General features: G+C 43.4%; 1 protein-coding gene across 12 annotated transcripts in view; it reads right to left on the bottom strand.

Annotated features, from left to right (window-relative positions):
* stxbp5b (syntaxin binding protein 5b (tomosyn)) overlaps positions 1-19,341 on the bottom strand; it is a 52,142-nt gene extending 32,801 nt beyond the window's left edge. For 6 of the 12 annotated variants that reach the window (XM_054797757.1, XM_054797759.1, XM_054797752.1 and 3 more), the window contains exons 1-5: positions 18,802-19,338; positions 12,759-12,856; positions 9,141-9,222; positions 8,808-8,908; positions 7,691-7,825 (exon numbers count right to left, since the gene is read on the bottom strand). In XM_054797757.1, the coding sequence (XP_054653732.1) occupies positions 7,691-7,825; positions 8,808-8,908; positions 9,141-9,222; positions 12,759-12,856; positions 18,802-18,945 (560 nt within the window). In that variant the 5' untranslated portion in view covers positions 18,946-19,338. Of the gene's footprint in view, positions 1-7,690; positions 7,826-8,807; positions 8,909-9,140; positions 9,223-10,256; positions 12,857-18,801 lie in introns of all 12 variants that reach the window. The other 6 variants (XM_054797753.1, XM_054797762.1, XM_054797756.1 and 3 more) reach the window with 5 other exon arrangements.
* Between the last annotated feature and the right edge of the window lie 4,369 nt (positions 19,342-23,710).

The following is a 23,710-nucleotide window of genomic DNA, read 5'->3' as shown; positions in this document are numbered from 1 at the left end:
ACATTTATAGTTGACGGCACCAGCCACGACGAGCTAGCTCTCTGCTGCAGAAGTGACACCTCTCCGCCAAAGCAGCGTAAACAAGCACTAGGGGCGGTAGATGATGGACTTGCTTCAGTATGTTTCTCATCCAAATAGTCATCATGCCAAAAGGTTGCGCTGCTGCTGGATGTTGACAGCATGGCAGTGATACTATAAGTTTTCTTTTCCAAAAGAGGAAGGTCGAAGACAACAATGGACAAAGGAAGTGCATAGAACGAGAGACAGACCTACGCCCACCTGGAGTTCTGTTCTTTGCAGTGATCCTTTCACTGATGACTGCTTTTGAAGGAAGCAATCACCTTGAGAAGCAGCATTTATCTTGAAAGTACACTATAAACGCACTTTGATGGATGCTATTCGGTACACAGGAAAAAAAAAAAAAAAAAAAAAAAAAACAAGACAAGAATGACCATTACGTCAAAGATGCCACAGAACAGAGGAAGTCATGTGTTGATTACATGCCTTATAAACACTATTCCATGATAGCGACAAGGCTAGAAAGCATTATACAGTCAAACCTGTCTTAGCGGCCACCTTTATAGAACAGCCACCTCCCTATAGAAGCCACTGAAAAATCCCCCCCAGCAAATTTACATGTTATAGAGCCTGTGTATAGCAGTCACCTGTCCAACGTGGCCAGCGGCCACCCATTTTGTCTCCCTTGGTCAATATCTGACCGCATATAGCGGCCAAATTACCAACTCAAGTAGAAGCTTCATGCACAAAAAAGTTTCGTTTTTCAATCAATGACGCCGTCGTGTGTAGACTTTAATTACTGAGTCCTAGCTCAGTCACAATCATTCACAAGATCCACACAAACTGTCAGTTGTTCCACACAAAAAAGCCGTCTTCTTTTGAGCTTGCTATTTCCTGGTCAAACATGTAACTTTAAGAGCATTTGCACCAAAACATTACCGCAAATTAGGCTGGGAACAGGATGTGCTCCCAGCGACGCTACAATAAAAAAAAAACATACGCTAGCATGCATGCGGCAGCGGGAGCAAAACTGAGTTGGGTTGTACTTAATTGAAGTATTTTAGAATGTACTCACGTTATTCTTCATCAATTCTCATCCACAAATCCATCAAAGTCCTCATCTTCTGTATTCGACACAAACAAAGCCGTCTTCTTTTCCGTTCGCTACTAGTCTGTTAACTTGTCAGTGTTATTCAGCTCCGAAGCAAAGAAGGAAACTTCTCCTGTTGCTTCTGCCAACTTTATTTATTGAACGCGGCCACCAGACAGCAGCTCAGAACACACACACATCTCTCAGCATCGTCTCTCCTTCCTGCTTGCCCACAAGGCAAAGGTTAAACAAGCCCCACTACATAGCTGTCCAGCCAATGCCTGTAAGAAGTGACACCGTTTATTTCCTGGTGTGCACTGGTCAATACTGTAATGCCGCTTGTTGTGGGGAAGGAGAGACTCACGTCGCCGATGCACTTTAATGGCTTTATTAACAGCGGAGAACACTGCAGGACTTTACATCCACGCCAACATAAACACACTTCCCAACTCTCTCCAAACTCACAGCTAGCACTGAGCCTAGCTCTCCTGCTCGGGACGCCCACCGTCACTTCCTGATGAACTAAAGCTGTAATGACACTCTGCCGTATAAAAAGTAAAATATTAAAAACAAGCGTAAGACATTACTAGCACAGCTTTGTTCTGTGGGTCGTGGATATATTCTATCAGTTATTATTAAGCCTCTAGCTTCCTTTTAGTAAGTAAAAACCTTGGCTATGATTGCACTACATTGTCATGTAGACCTACAAAGTACACTTGGAAGAACAAGAGGTGAATAAATGTATTGCAACTGATGTGAAACTGATGAGGGGTAGGATTAAATAAGCTTTGCTTCTTCCTACTCCTTTTTGGACATGCAAAATTGTGAAGTGTACTATGTGATGTGCTACTGTTTGACTCATGCATGTTCAGGATTAAAACCATGAACCATGATAATAACAAGCCTAGTAGTGCTGTACAACTTTTATCCGCAGTCCGCAGTGCCCTCTACTGGTCAACATTATTATTATTCCCCCCCCCCTTTTTTTCTTTTTTTTCCCTCTACTGGTCAACATTCAAACTGGACAGCAACCTGTCTATAGAGGCCACCTGTCTATAGCGGCCACTTTTACAGACTCCCTCTAGTGGCCGCTATAGACAAGTTTGACTGTACTTGTAAACAGCGATACTGTGGGGGGTGGTGGCAAAATATACAATTAAAAAAAAGGCTATAAGATCCCTTTATGCTTATTAAGAAGCTGATTTAAAAGAATAATAGAAGGATAAGCGACTGCAGAATCATTTCCACTTACCATTCTGTGTTTTGAAGCCGACCAGCTGACCCATTTTAGAACCATGTTCTAAAAGTTCTCTATTTCATCTCCAAATGTTTCTCGCCTCTTTTCTCCTCCAAAACTATTGACACATGGCTCAAATCCTGGCTATAAAGACTGTAAACATTAAACGTCAGACAGCAAAAAGCATTTTCTCTCTCCTCTCCTGTGTTGCTCAGAGGCATTTACCAGCGCTAGTGGTCGGGTACTTTGGTGTCCCGGAGGGTTTAACGTTTGGGGCTCAAGCTTGTCATTTGGCAGATTTCAATTTTTGGTTGTCATTTGTTCAAATTGCTGCAGGATTTACAAAAAAATAAAAAAAAATAGCTGAAATGAACAACTCGGCAAATGGAAGTTACTCTTTCGTTCCTTTAACTCATTCAATCCCAGACGTTTTTCCAAAAGAACCCCTTCAGCAGCGGCCATTTTAGACCATTTGGACTGATCCTTCAAGGCACTCACAGTATTGTGTTCTATGGCTACAGAAACATGGAACCTACCAAAACAAAGATTAGACTCATCTTTCACCAGAAAAAAAGGTTGTTTCTACCTTTTTGCCTTCTTTAGTAACCAGCAGTAGAACATAGGTACGTTTCAGGAAAATATCAGTTCCCAACTACAAAAGCTTGTTGTGAAAAGATACTCAAGCATAACTTTGATGCAAGTATTTTTTGCTTTGTGACAGCTGACATATCTAAAGAACTACAGTGGCTTGAAAAAGTATTCGTACCCCTTGAACTTTCCCACATTTTGTCACGTTCCGACCACAAACATAAATATATTTTATTGGCATTTTAGATGAAAGATCAACACAAAGCGACACACAATTGCGAAGTAGAAGGAAAATTGTACATGACTTTCAAAATTAAATTTTTTTTTTTTTAGAGAAATGTGGCGTGCAAAAGTATTCAGCCCCCCCGTGTCAATACTTGGTGGAACCACCTCTCGCTGAAATTACAGCTGCAAGTCTTTTGGGGTATGTCTCTACCAGGTTTGGCCATCTAGAGACTGGAATTTTTGCCCATTCTTCTTTGCAGAACAGCTCAAGCTCAGCAAGATTAGATGGAGAACAGCGAAATGGAGAGCGAACAGCAGTTCTCGGTTGGATTTAGGTCTGGACTTTGACTGGGCCATTCTAACACAGGAATATGTTTTGTTTTAAACCATTCCATTGTAGCTCTGGCTTTATGTTTAGGGTCGTTGTCCTGCTGGAAGGTGAACCTCAGCCCCATTCTCAAGTCTTTTGCAGATTCCAGCAGGTTTTCTTCCAAGATTGTCCTGTATTTGGCTCCATCCATCTTCCCATCAACTCTGACCAGCTTCCCTGTCCCTGCTGAAGAAAAGCAGCCCCACAACATGATGCTGCCACCACCATGTTTGACAGTGGGGATGGTGTGTTGAGAGTGATGTGCAGTGTTAGGTTTCCGCCACACATAACGTTTTGCATTTAGGTCAAAAAGTTCCACTTTGGTCTCATCTGACCAGAGCACCTTCTTCCACACGTTTGCTGTGTCCCCCACATGACTTCTTATGGCTTTCTTTCAACAATGGCTTTCTTCTTGCCACTCTTCCATAAAGGCCAGATTTGTGCAGTGCACGACTAATTGCTGTCCTATGGACAGACTCCCCCACCTGAGCTGTGGATCTCTGCAGCTCCTCCAGAGTTACCATGGGCGTCTTGGCTTCGTCTCTGATCAGTGCTCTCCTTCTTCGGCATGTAAGTTTCGGTGGACGGCCATGTCTTGGTAGGTTTGCAGCTGTGCCATACCCTTTCCATTTCTTGATGATGGATTGAACAGTGCTCCGTGTGATGTTCAAAGCTTGGGAAATCTTTTTATAACCTAACCCTGCTTTAAACTTCTCCACAACTTTATCCCTGACCTGTTTAGTGTGTTCCTTGGACTTCATGATGCTATTCACTGACCAGTGTCCTCTTAGCAAACCTCTGCGGCCGTCACAGAACAGCTGCATTTGTACTAAGGTTAGATTACACACAGGTGGACTCCATTTGATCATTAGGTCAACAGCTGATCATTCAGCAATCATCAGGCAACCTCTGAAGGCAACTGGTTGCACTCAGAGAAAAGGGGCCTGAATACGTTTTTTTTTTATTTGAAAGTCATGTACAATTTTCCTTCTACAGTACTTCACAATTGTGTGTCGCTATGTGTTGTTCTTTCATCTAAAATGTCAATAAAATATATTTATGTTTGTGGTCGGAACGTGACAAAATGTGGGAAAGTTCAAGGGGTATGAATACTTTTTCAAGCCACTGTATACCAACATAAACACTAATCATTTGTTTTTCTTTTTTTTTACTTCAAAATAACAATTTATTTACAAATATAACACCATTAACTATTGACAACGTTCTCATTGCAAGTGAACTATGTGTGTGCACGTGCATACATGTGTACGTGTGCGCACGTGTGTGTGTGTGTGTGCGTACATGCGTGAAAATTTGCTCTACAATGTCATTTTTTTCGAGCGGCACACAATGTAACCGCTGCCTTTATGCAAGGGCGCCCGTCCTCTTCCTGTCTTGAGTGTTTCTGCTTCCTCTCATGATGCACTTCTGCCACCTAGTGGCCGTTTTTATGCCATTTCAATTGCTCTCAGGCCTAATCCATTCGTGAGGAGTTGCATCAGCACCTCCTTTAGCCTCTTGCTCAAAAAAGTAAACATAAATATATTGGTGGGATTGGATGTTAAGGTATGATATCATCTTGCCAATCTGATCCGGTACCGATTCTTTCCTTTTTTTTTTTTTAAATAAGCTTTTACTACAAACATGAATTTGTGGTATTGAATGTGGTTATTCTCCCAATAACGTGACCTGCTTGAATGACTATCGCCCTATAGCACTCACTCCTATTGTTATGAAGTGCTTTGAAAGAATAGTCATGACCCACATCAAAAAGAGCATCCCGGCGGCAACTGTGGACCCTCTACAGTTTGCATATCGCCAGAACCGGTCCACGGATGATGCAGTCAACACTGCCATCCACACAGCCCTTTCTCACCTACAGGGCCAGGACACATATGTCAGAATGCTATTTATAGACTATAGCTCTGCTTTTAATACAGTCAGCCCCCACAAACTCACAAATAAGCTCCTCACACTTGGCCTGTCTCCCTCCCTCTGTAACTGGGTGTTTAACTTTCTAACAGGCAGACCCCAGTCAGTCAGAGTCCACAACCGCACATCCAGCTCAAGAATTGTGAGCACTGGGACCCCACAGGGGTGTGTGCTGAGTCCACTCCTCTACACGCTCTTCACCTACGATTGCGTGGCCTCCCAGAACAACACCAGCATCATTAAATTTGCGGATGACACTACAGTCATCGGACTGATCACTGGTGGTGTTGAAACTTCATACAGAAGAGAGGTGGCGGACCTCATAGCTTGGTGTCGTGATAACAATCTCCTTCTCAATACAGATAAAACTAAAGAGATGATCATCGACCCAAGAACAAGGGAAAAGGAGCCGCATAGACCCCTGTTTATTGATGACACTGAGGTGGAGAGGGTGAAAACCTTCAAGTTCCTTGGCACACACATCAGCGAGGACCTCACCTGGTCTCACAACACCCAACAAATTCTGAAGAAGTCCCAAAGGAGACTGTACTTCCTGAGAAGACTGAGGAAATTTGGCATGTCCACCACAATCCTGAGTTGCTTCTACAGATGCACTATGGAAAGTGTCCTTACCGCCTCCATCACTGTTTGGTACGGTAACTGTACAACACGTGATAGGAAGGCACTCCAGCGGGTGATCAAGACCTCACAGAACATTGTTGGGGCAGCCCTCCCCTCACTGCAAGACATTTATAAAACTAGAGTCCTACGAAGAACACACAACCTCATCAAGGACAGCACACATCCACAACACTCATTATTCACACTCCTACCGTCAGGCAGACGCTACAGGAGTTTGAAGTCCAGGACCACAAGGCTGGCAAACAGCTTTTACCCACAGGCCATCAGGCTTCTCAACGAAGCACTCACACACGCCGCACGCAACACACACTCATAGCACTTTATTTATTTATTACTTATTTATTTGTATATTTATTTGTATGAATGTCTCTTCTTTTTGTTGCTGCTTAATTTATTGTTATGTTATAAATTTATGTTTATGTTCTTATTCTTTCTTGTGTTTTCTTTCTTTTCTTGGGAGAATGAACAGAATAAGATTTTCATTGCATGGTATTACTGCTGTTTTACCATGCACATGACAATAAAACTCTTGAATCTTGAATGAATCTTGAATCTTGAATTTCTTGACTTTCACATTTCCCAACATAATTACAACTTTTGTTTTTTGTTTGTTCCATTTTTGTTTGTTTTTTTCATATCACCACTTTTATATGACCAAAATCCTTTCATATTTCAACTCTATGCTATTCACATGACATTAGTTTCCCTCATAATTTGACAAGTTTATTCTCTCATTAGAATTCTTTTTTTTATTCATTCCCATAATATTTGATTTCATTCTGGTAACTTTTTCTGCAACCTAATTTTCTAAAAATGACTTTATTTTTTGTTTTGTTTCTCATAATTATGAGAATAATTATTTAAAAGAATACCTTTTTTATTTTCCTCATGATATTACGTTAGTCCCTTAAAATTACTTTTTCTCATGAGGTTACAACTTTTTTCTCTTCATATTTTGACTTTACTCTTGTAAAATGACTGCTGATATTTCAATTTTTGCTAGTTTTTTTTCCAGTTTTCTTGTTAAATTATATTTTTGGAATAGGACACCCCTGGCCTAGTTGCTGATCAAACTTCCCACTCCCGCGTTTGTAGCCGACTAGTTGGCAGAGTGCCAGGCTTCATTTTAAGATGTGTAGCAAAGCCTGCTTTTCTACAAAGGGGTGGGTGTATACACGGGGCGAGCTCATCTAGCTGGGGGCATGTCAGAGGCTTCATGACTTCAGGAATGGCAAGCGTCTGAGTGCCTCCGCTCTGGCACACATCTTTAAAAAGTCACTTTGGCACAATAGCTGAACTTGTTTACGGGTGCACTGGTGTGTCATGTGACAACGTGATCTTTACACCTGTTTGCACAGAGAGAAGCAGCAGTTGCATCAGGACGGTGGTCCGTGAGGCTCTTGTAAAACGAGCACTTCTTACCGCCTGAACAAGGTCTCAAGAGCGTGCTGTGACCAAACACGTGCGTCCGCATTCTTTTGTATCTTTTGGCTTCCAGGGACGTCATGTGCGCGCGCGGCAGATAAGAGGCTGGATGGCAAGCGGAGGAGGAGGAGGAAGAGGGAAACGTTGAGCTTGTGAGACTCACAGTTCGATGGCTTTGTTCCACATGATGACGTAGCCTGAGAGGGTGAAGGACTCCACGTTGACGATGTGGATGTTTCCTCTTTCTGTGCCGATGTAAAGCCATTTGCTCTGGAAGGGCAGGTGGCAGTACGTGATTCTGCGAGGAGGAACACACCAGGACTTTGTGTGACTGACGGTGAAAACGGTCAGTCGGAAAGAAAAACAATGAAGGAGAACCAGGGTCCCTCTATTTACTTCTCAGCATAAAGAGGAAAAAGTCACTCCAAGAGGAGAATGCGGACAGAAAGAAATCAGATTGCTGCAGCACACTGGAGACTGTGAAGTATCACGTTAAGCTAACGCTAACATGTCATTTCACATCATGTAGTCTCCCTTCAGTGGCCGCTATTGACAGGTTTGACTGTATATGATAAATGTGATCGCCATCATTTACGCTTTGCTACTATTTAAATCCATTCTCGTCTTCAGTCAGGGTAAGCGACGGAGCGTGCACAACTATCCTTTCGCTGGAAGCCCAGGCTCTCATGTTTAAGAGACGCACTGCCAACCGGTTGCTAGTCTTGCATGTCTTTACAATCGATTCATCTAAGGATTTAGGGCTGAGTCTTACCGATCCAGGAGACTTTTACCGGAGCAACTGTATAGCTCGCTTGTCAAGGCGGATATCCGCTGGCATCGGAGCAAATATGCTATGAAGTATTTCCTGTTGTCCCTCACCATATTGCAGGTTTTCAATAAATAATCAATGAATAAATGATGGCTGTTTTGTGGCTGACTATGGCCTTTTATTTGTCCAAAAATATTGAAAGACAAGTTATATGTAGTGTTCTGGTCACCAGGCATCCCTAATGAGAATAAGTTCATATGAAAGACACATTATACTGTACGTAGTGTTCTGGTCACCAGGCATCCCTAATGAGAATAAGTTCATATTATGAAGAAAAATAACATTTTAGTGTCATAAAGTTGAAATATTAAAGAAACAATGTTATTTTTAAAAGTTGCAATATTCTGAGTAGGGACGCGGTGACCAATCAGGTGTGGTTGTGGTCGTGGCGTCACAGTGATAGAGCGTACCATACAGGTACAGTGTATAGATCAGTAACACTGCGGTCTACCTCTCCCTGTTGAACTTGAGGGAATGAAGGATGGCAGGGATCTTTTGCCTCAGGTTCCACAGATGGACGCTGTCATCCGCTAAGGCACTCACTAGCGCCCCCTGTGCACAAGAGCAGAAACAATTGAGTCCACCAAAGCAGCATGCCGGTGGTCCAGGGCAGGGCGGTAGGTGCTCTTCATTAGCATAGCACAAAACTACCATGACAGGTTCATCAATGCCTTTGCTAAGAGCAGCGTTCAGACACATCGTAGAGGTTCTCCGATAAACGGTGAACAATCGCCGCTGTCCTCGCCGGCAAAATGAGGGAGGGCGAGGTGAGAAGAGGACGAACCTCGTTGATGAGGAACTGGAGCTGGATGACGGCGGCGGCGCTTTCGTGTTGGCAATAGCACTCCACACCCGCTCGGCCGAAGCTGGTCAGTTGGGTCAAGAAAAACAGAAAGGTTTGGGGGGGGCAGTGTGTGCCTTCATCTTCATCATTTTTCACTATTCATCATTGTGTGCTGGTGGTTGTCATCTCAAATACACTTGAACGCTCGCACCATAGGTTTTCCCCAGTTTGTCAGAGCATCTTCTTGAAAAAGGTCATCCCACCTTTCACCTTTGTCCACAGGGCAAAGCAAAACTCATCAACTCTCATTTTCAATGAGCCTGAAGAGGTGTCTAACATCCCCGCTTGTGTCATCTTAGAAACACCATCAATTCAACAAGAATTTATTGTTGACTTGATTTGTCATTTGTTATGACAACAACTTCTAGCCAAACAAAAAACAAACTGAATAGAAATACAACATTTACTATGATATGCTTGAATTCTATTTATTGATCATAAATGCCCATGTCAATTAAAATAAATATATATATTTTTTAAGATTATGGTTTAACAAATCACTGCGTTTTTCAACCTCAATATTGAATTTTTCTTTTAATAGCTTGCAGAGGTTACAAATATTTCAGGTAAATGTGTCCCTTTGTATTATATTATAAATATGATGAATATATGAGAAATATTCAAAGTTGGACCGTACTGATAGAAAATAATGAGAATTTACTTTTGTATTTATAGTATTTTGTATTGTATTTTTAAAATTGATGTATTTTTTTCACTTTATGTGATGAATAATTTGATTAAGTTCTTGCAAACTGAACAGTAAATACTCCAATTATTCATCAAAAATGCCCATGTGGGTAAAATAGAAAAGATGTTTATTTAAAAGATTCATGGAATTATTTCACCCCAAAGTGGAATGTGTGTTGAACAATGATGAATGTAAGAATACGTGTGTTATTGTGAAAAGCAGTTTTAATAAAGCAGTTTTGAATATTTTGTGTAAATATTTGGGAGTCATTAGCATTAGAAAGACCAATCAATACTAAACGATGGTAGGTATATTGTACAATCAATACCTTGCCAACAGTGTCGATTAGGATGTGCAGCCAGGTGTACCTAATGTTATGTCTTCTCAATTCCATGTGTCCATCTCGCATTTTAAGGAAGTTGTCCCCAGTGGTCCCCAGGTGGACTGTTTTTCCTTCCAATGTAACTATGCAAGTCAAAATGGAATGATGGAGCTATAAATAACAATCTATGGGGTCCCCCGTGAGACGGGTGTATGCAACTCTCACTCTCAATCCGACCGGCTCAGCTCGGGGTCCGAGGATGCCCATCTGCTCAAAGTGCCGCCTGCTCGCGCGGCTGTTAGATGTCGGCTGCCTGCACTGGCGAGTGAACTTGGAGATGAAAGGAAAGAACGCAGGAGTCCTCGAGGAGGAGGAGGACCACGTGGACACCTGCACTCACTACAACCCTGGAAAAAAAGACCAAAATAAAAAGACCTTTTGCAAACGGTACAGCAGCAGAAGCACTGCGGCACTCATCCGAAGACAGAAACTCCATGCAAACATGCTGCTGCTCCACATCCTCCTCGTCATGATGTGCTCTCCAAACACAACTCAGTCAGCTGTGCTCAAACAAAAACACTTCAAACAAACTGAGGCGGGGCTTAGAGACGGGCTCAACACAGCCAAACAGCTAAAAATGGATTTCATGTCTCATCAAGCTTTTTCAGGTATAGCAGCACAACCTAAACGCCCACCATGCACCCCACTGGGCATCTTCCTGTTTGTTACACTGTACGAATGCAGCGTCGGCCAATCCATCTATCCATTGTCTCCCGCTTACCCGTGTCTGGGTCGCGGGGGCAGCAGTCTCAGTAGGGAAGCCCAGACTTCCTGGTCCCCGGCCACCTCCTCCAGGTCCACCAGGAGGACACCAAGGTGTTCCCAGGCCAGCTGTGAGACATAATCCCTCCAGCGTGTCCTAGGTCTGCCCCGGGCCTTCTCCCGGAACACAGATCTCTGATGATATCTGCTATGTTGCTATTTCATGTCTACAGTAGAGGGCTCTAATAACGTTAACAACGTATTTAGAAGATGGTAAAGCAGCTTTATCTGCAAGTGTTGCTTTACAAAATATCAAGGTGGCCCTTGCATCCTTTTGTTGTTCACCAGATGCCCCTCACAGGAAAGAAGTTACACGCTCGTTCAGGTGTAGGTTCTGACTGACAGTAGAACAGTAGGAACAGAAGCGCTAACCCGAGGACCACATAGTGAACCACAATGAAGGGTATCCTAGTACTGGCGATCCCACTGCTTCTCTAATCATTTTTAAACTGACGTTGAGGTAAAAGGTCAACACAACAGCTGAGAGCGAGCGGCGCCAACGGGTTGTAGCAGAGACACATCTTGTAAACGTAAAGGGTGGGGATCGATGCCGCCTGTCTGGTGATAAATGGACCAATTGCCTGAGTGACAGTAATCCCATCGGCTCACACATTAAGGCCGACGCAGGAAGGAGTCGCCCCGTAAACACGACGACTCTCTTAATCACGGCACGTGGGGGAAATCTCAATGAAGATGAGGGACCCCCAAAGCTAAAATAAAGACCTGAGGCCTTAAGGACACCTCCATGGAGGATTAAACACTCAAAAACTAGTTTCCTACCAGGGGCCATATTCATTTATAAAGCAATAGAACAAAGGTGCCATGGCTTGCTATGGACATCCCAGCTGGAGGTCCTGGCTCATAAACACATTATAATAGTGGTAGCTCGTTGTTCCAACTCCATACAGTAGATGGCATCCTAACGGTGCTTATCATCACACCTCATGCACCTGGTCTGCCAGAGAATTTTTACAAAGTGGCAGGACGGATCAGTGTCGCCAACTTAGGGACTTTCTAGCTACATTTAGCAAATAAAAAAATAAAAATAAAAAAGCGACTGGCCACAAATATAGCAATTGTTTCTGATCTTCTTGGACACGTTTGGAGACTAACATCAATGCACATGTTGCTCTTCTCAACATGCAGCAGGCACCACCCCATCTAAAAGCACTCACAGGCGGGGCTGTTTAAAAAAAAAAAAAAAGGTGACAGAGTCAAGTTCATTTCTATTTCTCAACCTTCTCCTTTTCATGTTTTTGCTTACTTGCTGTCTCTTGCCTCTTGTCATGGTGGTTTATGCAAATGATGTCAACTAGCCCACAACACCACAGATAGATTACAGTCCTGTGGGAAACACTGATGCCCACATAGTCACAGTGCGGGGGGGTTGTTCATGCTACTGCAGAGACACTGCTAATGAGCCGGGTTGCTCAGAGAGCCTACTGGCCTTAAAGGAACCCTTCTAGGAAGAGTGACGTTGATGCTCGTAATAATCCTTTTCTATGTGCTGTGCGTATCCATCGTACCCATCTAAGCCGCTGGTTCCTGTTAGGGGAAGGGACCCAAAGACATAAATACTGTAGCAAAGGCAACATAACCCTGCAAAGCACAAGTGGCAAAGGAGAATAAAAAAAACTGTTGACTCATCCAAGCTTTTACTTTCCTTGTGCGTGTCCTGGCGTCTCCACGTGGGAAAGGAAGCAGGAGGGGAAAACAAAAAGGATACAGCCTCAAAGCTCCGGTCAGGGTCCCGATGGCCAAGATTTTCTGCACCGGGTCAAAGGCCATGGAGGATGGCTGATGCGGGAAACCGTGACGCACAGTCTAAGGAGAGAGCAGAATTAATTTTAGACCGCAGTCATCGTTTCTAAGACAAGGATGTCTTTATTAGCCCTCGGCATGTTGTAAACATACAACGATTATTAATGACATACATGACACTAATTTGCTTTGGCAATGATAACACAAAGCTAAGCTGTAGCTTGGCAAATATTGACCTCCGCTGGTGCAAATACTATGGCAACACCCCCTCATCAGCTCATCAGCAGGGGAACACTAACCTCTCACGCCACTCTGACACTCTTTTTTGGAAAACATTGCATTTTTTTAGGTTTCCCATAAAAACACTGGGTTTTCTTTGGATCTACGGATAGTTGTTGAAAGTAAAAAAAAAATATTCGTATATGAGCTACAGTGTTCTTTTTGTCAGGGAGAAAACATTCAGAGTCACACGGTTATCTTCTTCTTCTTCTGCTACTGTTTATTGGCGGTTAGCAAGCAGCTCACATGGTTAACTAGTTTGCTAGCGATGACCGCAACAGGAAACGGCACAAAGGAGATTGATAGACAATGGTCTACAGCCAATCAGGACGCAGAAGACAATGGGTGTTGCAGACAGAAAGCACACAACTGCAAGACTCAGCTTCCCACAATGCAATTCTTCTTCAAAAGCCAGCATTCTTACGCTGTAATAAAACAAACCAGCAAGTCTGTGAAAGGTCAGCCGTGATGGAGCGAGGAAACACTGTACACTACCCTTTTTGGGTCCCGAGGAGCTTTAGTGTGATTTTTTTCTTAGGAAGAAAAATAATAATGCAACAAAATCAGGGCTGAAATATTTGACCTAGTCAAGGCTGGGACTGCCTCTTCTTAAATATTCCACTTTGCAACTCATTTTGGGAAAATATTGCATATCTTGTGTTTCACATAAAAAACAGGTTTTCCTTTGGAATGTGGCGATTCCGTGACGAGAGCGCAGCTTGCAGCAGCGCGGGATGATGTAACAGGTAGCACCAGGGCCCCCTGGAACCTGGGGGACCTGACCTACTCCGCTTCCCTGCTGGGACGGAGGCAGGTGGGCCGGCCCTTGGCACAGTCCCACACACACACAGAACACACCTCACGTTGCGTGGACATTGTCACAGCACACAACTTCAAAGATGAGCAGTAAAACAACGCTTCACTGTCCTCCAGTCCTTGTGTCACGGAGGACCACAACCAAGTATTCCACCAAAACTGAGAGCAGGCACTTGTACTGCATCCGAGACTGGAGCCCACCAAGCCTTCCTGGAAAAGTCGGGAAGATGTCCGCAAAAAGCCAAATGTAACAGTCAGCATGAAAGTGGGCTGCACGATTCTGCAAAAATGTGTGAATCCCAACTTTATCGCTTAAATTTGAGACTGGGATTCTCCGGGACATTTTTTTTTTTTCCCACATGCACATAAACACACACACACACACCATGTTCAGGGCCATGAGCTTACATCTGAAAGAAATCTCACTATTTTTTTATTATTATTATTATTATGAGGGGGCTTTCACAATAGACATGAATAGAAAGACTGAAAATGGTAACACGCACGTGCACACACTCTGTAGTACATTCATGCAGGTCATAAAAACAAGCATTCATGCCATTGCTCCTCCAGTGAGCTGATGCCACGGCCATCAGTGGGTTGAACCAGGGCAGCGAAGGCAACTCTAGGGCCCGGTGAACGGAATCGTGGAATTGGCCGATAACAACGGAATTTACTGTTTAACGCGGAATCTGGCGGGAATTGACCTAATGTGAATGAACGTTGTCACCGTGAGGAGAATGGACGCATTCCTGCCGACGGATGGCTCAATTGTGGCGGAATGTCATAACAAACACTATTAGACCGCCCCCTTCTGACATAAACATGTGGAAATGGCTATAAATACAGGCGAAAGTTGGCGGAACCTCCCTCCTCTTATGGAGCGTGGATGGAAGCTAGCGTGGTTAGCGTAGGTTAGCATGGTGCGGTTGTGTGTGTGCGGGCTGGATGAGTATTTTCACCGCCTTGTGTTTTACAACGCCCGATGATGACGTACAGGTTCTGAGTGGAAAAACACGAGAAGCACCGGCTCGCGTCAGCTGTCAACATTCTTTACATGCACGGAACAAAGAGCACACTTCCGCCCTTCAAAGTAAGAGCGCCGTTTGCCCCACGTCTAGCTGTGTCAACAAAATAAAAGTGTCGTCGTGGCAGAGGTGCATGAGGAAAGTTATCCAAGTGACATCCATGTATCACCTACTGGCCAAGCTGGAGTATTGCACCAATAAACGGAAGGGTTTTTGCATTTTATTGACTAACCCACAAAGCACACACTCTGTGCTGGTAGAGAATAAGGCTCAAATGTCAAAAACAGAATTCTAGAGAATTCAAACGAAAACAAGGGAATTTGGGGAAAAAATAAAACTCGTCGTGGCTTGTGAGGCTCGCTGGGGACGGGCCGTGTGAGGGGGTGCAGCTTGTTAAGTACATTTTTATTTTTATTTTTTGAATTGTCCTCAATGAGATACTAGATCGCAATTTCTTATGTTAGACTTTTTTTCGGTGTGAAGTTTAACACTCGCGTCTCTTGCCCTGCTGTGTTGACAGTAATTGTCCTTTTGTACGTCACACGGGGTTTGGCGTGGCCACACATCCACTCATCTGATGGTAGCATGTCGCTGCTTGAAAGAGCACACAGTTCCTCCTTGCTCCTTTTTTTACTTCCTTGTTGTCTTACATTACTGACACCTAGTGAGCGCTGTGGAATACTACACCACATGGCAACATGTCTTTCAATGAGTCTTCTGAATGCCTTTTAGTTGCATTTGGCTTCATCTAGTCCAGGGGTCACCGACGTGGTGCCCGCGGGCACCAGGTAGCCCCCCACGACCACATGAGGTGCCCGCAAGCCTGCTTTTCATTCAGGTTTTCAGTTAATCACGAAAGAACAGTAGAAAGAAATGCGTTCTGAAATACAAAATGTGAGTTGTGGACACCAGCGTTTTGTTAATGTTCTGGTAAAAAACAAGCATAGTCGCTTTGTTTGGGTTTAAAATAAGCTCTGAAAATAAATGTTACAAAAATGAGTAGCTCTTGGCCATTTTCATTTTGTAAAAGTAGCTCTCACAAGGACAAACCTTGGTGACCCCTGGTGTAGACACTTTTACGCTTGAAATGCTGCATTTAGGCTAAAATGTTTACCATTTGTTTCAGGGTGCATGTTTTGACTAATTCAGTGACCATGAAACAGCAATGATTTATTCACAGAATTGGGAAAAACCCTGACAGTGAGGCCGCAAAACTCCAAATGCCAAGTGACAAACCAACAAAACTGGTTTGGAGTGACTGAGGACGTGGAAAGGGAAGCATAGCTGTAGGATATTGCATGACACAGCAGCAACAGAACCAATGTTGTACTGTAATGTTGTTTCAGAAATGTTAACACAATACACTTTTTTTTTTTTAAATAGTTGTACAATTATAGTTTTACAAGCAGAAAACTATTTGAAATGCATGTAAATGACAAAAGAATAGGGATGTTTTGCGAGTTAAAAAAATAAAACGTTACGACCAAAGTTGGACTCACGCAGCGCCGTATTGTATGCTAACTGCTAACTGAGGAAAAATGTTTGTAGGATTTTTATGTCAAAGTTCAGAGGACAGATAACGTCATAAAGTTGAAATGTTTTGAAGTGGTCATATTCAATCAGATAAAAAATAAGAAAGTTGTCATTTTGGGGAAATTAGGTTGTGGAAAAAATTATGATACGAGAAAAAAAATGAAAATATGATGGGAATAAAGTGATCATTACAAGAAAGAGTAGAAAGTTCAAATCGTAGTAGAAAAAACACCTCTAATTTTTACACGAAAAAAAGTCAAAATATTATGTGGGAAAAAAGTCGTACTCCAGCGAGAAAAAAAAGTCACAGATTTTGCAAGAATAAAGTGGTTATATTACCAGGAACAATAATGTCACTTTAGCAGTGTAGTGGTGACGTATGAAAGGAAAACGGCTTTTAACTTATAAAACTAAACAGAAACAAAAGTTCATAAAGTTTTTGGAAAATTAGGTTGTGGAAAAAGTTAAAGTGAAAATTCACAAAGATTTAAGATTTAAGAAGAAAGCTGAAATATTTGTTTGGGGGGGGGGGAAGAAGTAAAGATGGAAGTTCATACGAGTGCTTGGCTAACCGGGGCGTACGCTAAGCGAGGTTCCACTGTACAACAATCTGTGTCACCTTTACAAGCGTGCGTCAAAAAAACCCGCATCGTCGGCAACTTCAATCAGGACGCAAACTAAAATCTCAACACAAGCCACACCCCCCCATAATGATTGGCCCCAACAGGCCTGCCTGCTTTGTGCACGGCCAAGTGTTAACTAGAGCAGGAAATACGGCTTTTTGCCACATTATCTACGACTGCACAACCTTTATAGGATAATAAGGCTAACAGCGACTGATTGACATCGGCAGGGAGCTACAGTATTTCGCTTGTTATTGTCATATTCACGGCTGCTCCTTTATCAAGCTATGAGGGTCTAAATATTAGAAACACGTCTCTTGTTATGGAACCAGGTTCCGTAAACACTCCGAGTAACGCCTCTATGCAACTCCCCGCCAAGTCGGGTGTCTGGTCTACCAAAGCAAATAGCTGCAGGGGTCTCTAATGAGCATCGGGTCAAAAAATATTTACAGCTGTGGCTGTGGGCAACCTCCTGATGTAGTTTTTGGTTTTCTAATTGATTTTGAACTCCACAGGATTTCTACATGTGCAGTATCATGACTGGTCAGCATCCACAGGTTTTATCTAGCTCTGCATGCACTTTCAAGTGTTCTACAACCCAGCAGTTGGTTCTGTAATGCTATCACAACATCGGTTGTGTTGTGAAATACACTGCAGCAAGGGTGTCAAAAGTGCGGTGCGGCCTGCGACTGTTTTTTTTTTTTAATTGCCCTGCAGCACATTGCAAAAATATCATTTAACAAGAAAACTTTTTAAAAAAGGGTCGGTACCGGATCAGACCGAAACAGCAAGACTATAAGAAGAAGCCAAAAAATGTGGATCAGGACTTCCCTACTTTCCACTTTCTCATGCCGTCCGAATCCTTATTAAAGGGATAGTTGGCATTTTTTGACATGAATTCTAATGACATCCCCATCAGCAGTGTAGCACATCCAGTGGGGGGTGTGGGCTGCTGATGGGGATGCCATACGTGTTCATGTCAAAATATGCCAATTATCCTTTGAAGCTAACCACTAAGCTGTCATGTAAAATGAGCTGAGTGGTTGACTGTGACGCAACGTAATAAACAGCTGGCAGCCACTGTGCAGGTGTTCCTAATGTTGGGGCTTGTGCGCGTGCACCGCTGTGTCTCTTTGGGACTATTATTGTTGAAAATATACATCTGTTTAAGGTTTTCACTGCCATTGTGGGGCCAGCGTTCAATGATGATTGAACAGCATGCACGGCGCTTCGAGAGGTGAACGGAGAAGTCCACGATTGTGCAAACCAGGAAACAAGAGCATGTTTTGCTCCCACACATCTCTCACATGACAGCTGCAAGTGCTATTTTTTTAACGCCCCCTCAAAGTCTCCCCATGCACATGTATGCGTTCAAGTCGACTTGAAATGACCGCTTCGGAGGAGCTCTTCAGCAAGCTCGCCTGGATGGAAAGTGACTGGAGGCGAGGATTCAGTGCAGCGCAAACAAGCTTTGGCAGCCTGCCACCACAGACAAGCCAAACATAAACGTTCAAGAAGGTAAGTTTAGAGACCAAGCTCTCCCGCCTTTCAGTCCGTTTAGTGCATTTGTCGCTGCGGCGGTGGAGGTGAAAATCAACCGGCCAAAGGCGCCTGCTCACGCCTGCTGTCATCTGACTGTCACGACGTGAGAACCCTCAGCTCATGGTCGCAGCCAACAAGAGGAATAGGAAGAGGAAGAGGAGGAGGAGGAGGGAAGAAAATACAGCACCTTGCAAAGCTGGAAATGCTCCGACTGCAGATTCTCCTGCACGGCTTCGTTCTCCTTGGAGGCCCCGGTCTGGGCGGCCGCCGACGAGGAAGAGGAGACCGCTGTCAAGCCGTCCAGCACCTTGCGAATGTTGAACTTCTTCATCTTTGCGGGAGACCTCCGGTGCAGCAGCAGCAGACGGCTGGAGGAAACGCACCGAGCAAGCTGCCGTAAAGTGGCAAGCCGAAGAAGGGGAGGGGAGATGAGGGGAAGGAAGGGGAGGGGAGAGGAGAGGAGGGGTTAGCCGCTAGCTAGCTAGTTAGCTAGCTAGTTAGCTCCGATAAACGCACACTTTTTAACGCCTGTCCGTCTCCATCTCAAAGGCCGCTGGCGCACATTCCACTCAGGTTGCTCCCCGCGTCGTCACCGGCATCAATCCAGCATCAACGACGTGTTCTTCGGCGTTCTTCGACCGATAGCTTCCGTCTCCGGAAGGACGCAGCCAGTAATTGACAAGCTAGCTGCCAGATAGCTAGCTTAGCAGGCTATGGAAACGCAGCGACGACTGCGGCGAGGACCCGGATGTACAGGACCCGTCGTAATTATTACTGAGGTGGAAAGTAATAAATTACATTTACTTGCGTTACTGTGTTGTAGTTTTTTGTTTCTTTGTGCATTTTTGCGTCCTTTTTATTTGTACTTTTACTTAAGCACCTAAGTTTAGTTACTAAAGTACTTCACTACATTTTAATACTCATCCATTACTGAGTAGGAAGAAAATGCAACAAGTATCCTTGACTCTTGAGTACATTTCAAATTCATTTACAGTTTTTGTTTAACTAGAGTAGCTTTTTAGACTTATGCATTATTTACCTCAAAGTGTGCTAAAATCTGAGCATTTTTGATGCGGATCTTGAATGGGAAATCCTTAGCTTGTCTAGCTGTACCTAGACAAGCTAAGGAGGGCCTATTGGGCCTATTGTTGGTGTGAAAAGTCTACATATTTAAGGGTAATAGGGGCGTGATCAAGGATGATATTGGTTCATTTAAAACGATACGATCTGAAACGATTCAGTAGCTTTAAAGTAACTTTCAGTAAGTTTTTAGTCACAAGTTCAACCAGTGTGACGGTGAAATAAATACCTGGATCCCGGACAGTGCAGGCGAACTTTCCGAGATTCCCGTTGTTTTTTTGTAAGGGAATTCGGTATAAACGATCATAAATGATCAACGACTTCAAAAAATAACCAAAGAAATCATGGAAACTCACCTACCAACGCGCTTTTATTGGCAGCCCCTCCACACGGGAAGTTGTGTGCTGCAGTGAAATGTCTTACGTCCCTGGGATTTGCTTTGGCCAGAAGGAGTGGTGCACTTCCATGCAGCACGTGAACGAGGCATCTTCTCCGCTCAGACACTTGCCACACCCAATATGGCGGAGACGCTGACGTACAGGCAGCCAATCAACTGTGTTTCCCAGGTCCGCTGCAGCTCCTGTGGCCAGCACGTACACGGAAGACCATGAGGTCCCAGACAGGCAGACTGTTACCGAGTAACATTTAACGTCTTTACTGTTCAAAGCGCTAAAAAACACATCCATCCAGATAAAGCCTGCCATGCTTCAATCCAATGCTTTATTTCCTGGCATCCATTCAATCCATTGAGTAGCTTTCAAAGCATGTCGGATGCATCGACACAGTACAGTATGTCGTCCTGAACGGAAACTTGAGAACCCAGATGGATGTCCATGAATGGTAGGAATATAAATCCATGGAGCCAATCAATCCTCCCAGCCCTCACATTTAAGCCAATGTTACATTTTGTTCACGCATAAAAATGTCTAAATGAAGTCAAATACAAACGTAAGGCATCGAAAAGATGCATTCAAAGACAATATGTACTGTTCACACCGGCCACCAGGGGTCAGTCATGTTACTGTAATGAGACACACAAGCACCACACTTGATCATTACAACAGGCACAATAATCCCCAATAAATGTCCCTGATAAAAACTCAACTAAACTCTGACGTCACTTCCTGTCCGTGCCACCGGAAGGCATTTACAGCAACACACACAAGTACGTACCAGTCTTATTTTTTCTACTGCATGAATAGTGATAGGAGCGTAAAGCTGCCATCCACACAGCCCTTTCTCACCTACAGGGCCAGGACACATATATCAGAATGCTATTTATAGACTATAACTCTGCTTTTAACACAGTCAGCCCCCACAAACTCACAGATAAGCTCCTCACACTTGGCCTGTCTCCCTCCCTCTGTAACTGGGTGTTTAACTTTCTAACAGGCAGGCCCCAGTCAGTCAGAGTCCACAATCGCACATCCAGCTCAAGAATTGTGAGCACTGGGACCCCACAGGGGTGTGTGCTGAGTCCACTCCTCTACACGCTCTTCACCTACGATTGCGTGGCCTCCCAGAACAACACCAGCATCATTAAATTTGCGGATGACACTACAGTCATCGGACTGATCACTGGTGGTGTTGAAACATCATACAGAAGAGAGGTGGCGGACCTCATAGCTTGGTGTCATGATAACAATCTCCTCAATACAGATAAGACTAAAGAGATGATCATCGACCCAAGAACAAGGGAAAAGGAGCCGCATAGACCCCCGTTTATTGATGACACTGAGGTGGAGAGGGTGAAAACCTTCAAGTTCCTTGGCACACACATCAGCGAGGACCTCACCTGGTCTCACAACACCCAACAAATTATGAAGAAGTCCCAAAGGAGGCTGTACTTCCTGAGAAGACTGAGGAAATTTGGCATGTCCACCACAATCCTGAGTTGCTTCTACAGATGCACTATGGAAAGTGTCCTTACCGCCTCCATCACTGTTTGGTACGGTAACTGTACAACACGTGATAGGAAGGCACTCCAGCGGGTGATCAAGACCTCACAGAACATTGTTGGGGCAGCCCTCCCCTCACTGCAAGACATTTATAAAACTAGAGTCCTATGCAGAACACATCCACAACACTCATTATTCACACTCCTACCGTCAGGCAGACGCTACAGGAGTTTGAAGTCCAGGACCACAAGGCTGGCAAACAGCTTTTACCCACAGGCCATCAGGCTTCTCAACGAAGCACTCACACACGCCGCACGCAACACACGCACACACTCATAACACTTTATTATTTATTTATTTATTTGTATTATTTATCTGTATTAATGTCTCTTCTGTTGTTGTTGCTTAATTTATTGGTATTAATGTTTCTTATGTTCTTATTCTTTTTCTTGTGTTTTCTTTCTTTTCTTGGGAGAATGAACAGAATAAGAATTTCATTGCTGAGTATAACTGCCTGTTTTACTGTGCATATGACAATAAAACTCTTGAATCTTGAATCTTCAAAAGGTGACTATGGGGGTGCTATCTCACGTCCACAGGGCTCTTATTAGGTTAAAAAGCATATTTCGAAGGTGGTAAACAATTTTTTATGCTGGAACTATGAAAATATTCTATTTGTAAACAAGGAATCCTACTTGGCGTACAGTATGCTGACATAGGCTAAAATGCTTTACAACATGTTGTCGTCTGCTTGACTTTGATTTGGGCTCATTGGCTCACACTCCCTTGGAGGAGTGGGTCAAAACACCAGCCCAAAATGGCCGATTCAAACCAAAATGGCTAACTTCCTGTTTGTTTATTTTTCCACATTTTTACTTCCGTTCTTCTTTTACCCCAACCTAATTTTCCAAAAATCCCAACTTTATTTTGGTTTGTTTCTCATAATATGACGACTTTTTCAAAAATGATATTTTTTCTCTCTGCGACTAAAATGACATGACTCTCCTTCAGAATATTGCGACTTTATTCTCCTATTATTGTGAGTCTCTTAATATTTGGCCTTGGTTTTCGTGAAATGAGTTTATTTGCTGTTTATTTCCATTTCTGCTGGGGGTTTTTTGTAAATATGTCTTTAATCCAGTTTATTTTGGATTTATTATCGTAGCATTATTACTGTTTAAAAATGTCTTGTTTTGCTTCTCATAATATTATGACTTAAAACCTTTTTGGTTAATATTTTAACTTTGTTTTTGTAAAATGACTGCTGATTTTTGGGTTGTTTTTATGTTCTTGTTACATTATATTTTTAGAATGTGCCCCAGGGCAGTAAAAAAAACAGCTGAAGGCGCCGCAAATGGCCCCCGGTCTGCACTTTGGACACGCCCGTTTCATAGAGGGAGGAGCGATTGAGTGAGTTTTGGGGGTTAAAATCCGCAAGTTAAGGAATCCAAGAATGCCAGGAAACTGTCAGAGTAGTTGTTATGAGTAAATCTAAAACGAGGTCGTGTATATTTGGTCCCCCCGGTCCTTTGAGGTTGTTTCAGATGCTCGACTAGTAGCAGACATCCTAATGATACATGAAATGATTTCCTGTGAATTCTTCCATGGTAAAGGATGATACTGAAAGCGCTGTTCTACAACGTGAATGACATTTTTGGGCGTGTGTATCACGGCAGAGGATGACATTTGACACAACTTCTTTTTTTTGCCAGCGTGTGAAAGTAGGCCCCACTTCCTCCTCACGCGTTCCCCGAGGAGGCAAAAAAAAAAAAAACGTTTTATTCCCACTGAGACGTTAAAAACAGGAAAATCTGGTCAGATGGAAACGTAATTGATGTTCTTTGTCCTTTTTTTTTTAGGTAACCTATATTTTCCCCAGTGACTTGCATCGTGACATACGTATTTACTGTCCGCGCACGTCATCCCGCCTCTTCTTGTCATAGCGAAACAGGCTTGCGACGTACAGTATTTCATTTGTAAAAGGTATGATGTCACATCGCCTGGAGAGGTGGAGAATTGCTGAGTCATGCGTTTTGTTCAAAACTAAACAAGGCTTGCGTTGCGGACTTTGCCAAGGAGCACGCATCTTGCCTGTTGAAGCTTTAATTTATGTTCCTC

Source organism: Dunckerocampus dactyliophorus, chromosome 13, assembly GCF_027744805.1.
Source record: "Dunckerocampus dactyliophorus isolate RoL2022-P2 chromosome 13, RoL_Ddac_1.1, whole genome shotgun sequence".
Classification (NCBI taxonomy): domain Eukaryota; kingdom Metazoa; phylum Chordata; class Actinopteri; order Syngnathiformes; family Syngnathidae; genus Dunckerocampus; species Dunckerocampus dactyliophorus.
This window is presented reverse-complemented; position numbering and strand designations above follow the sequence as displayed.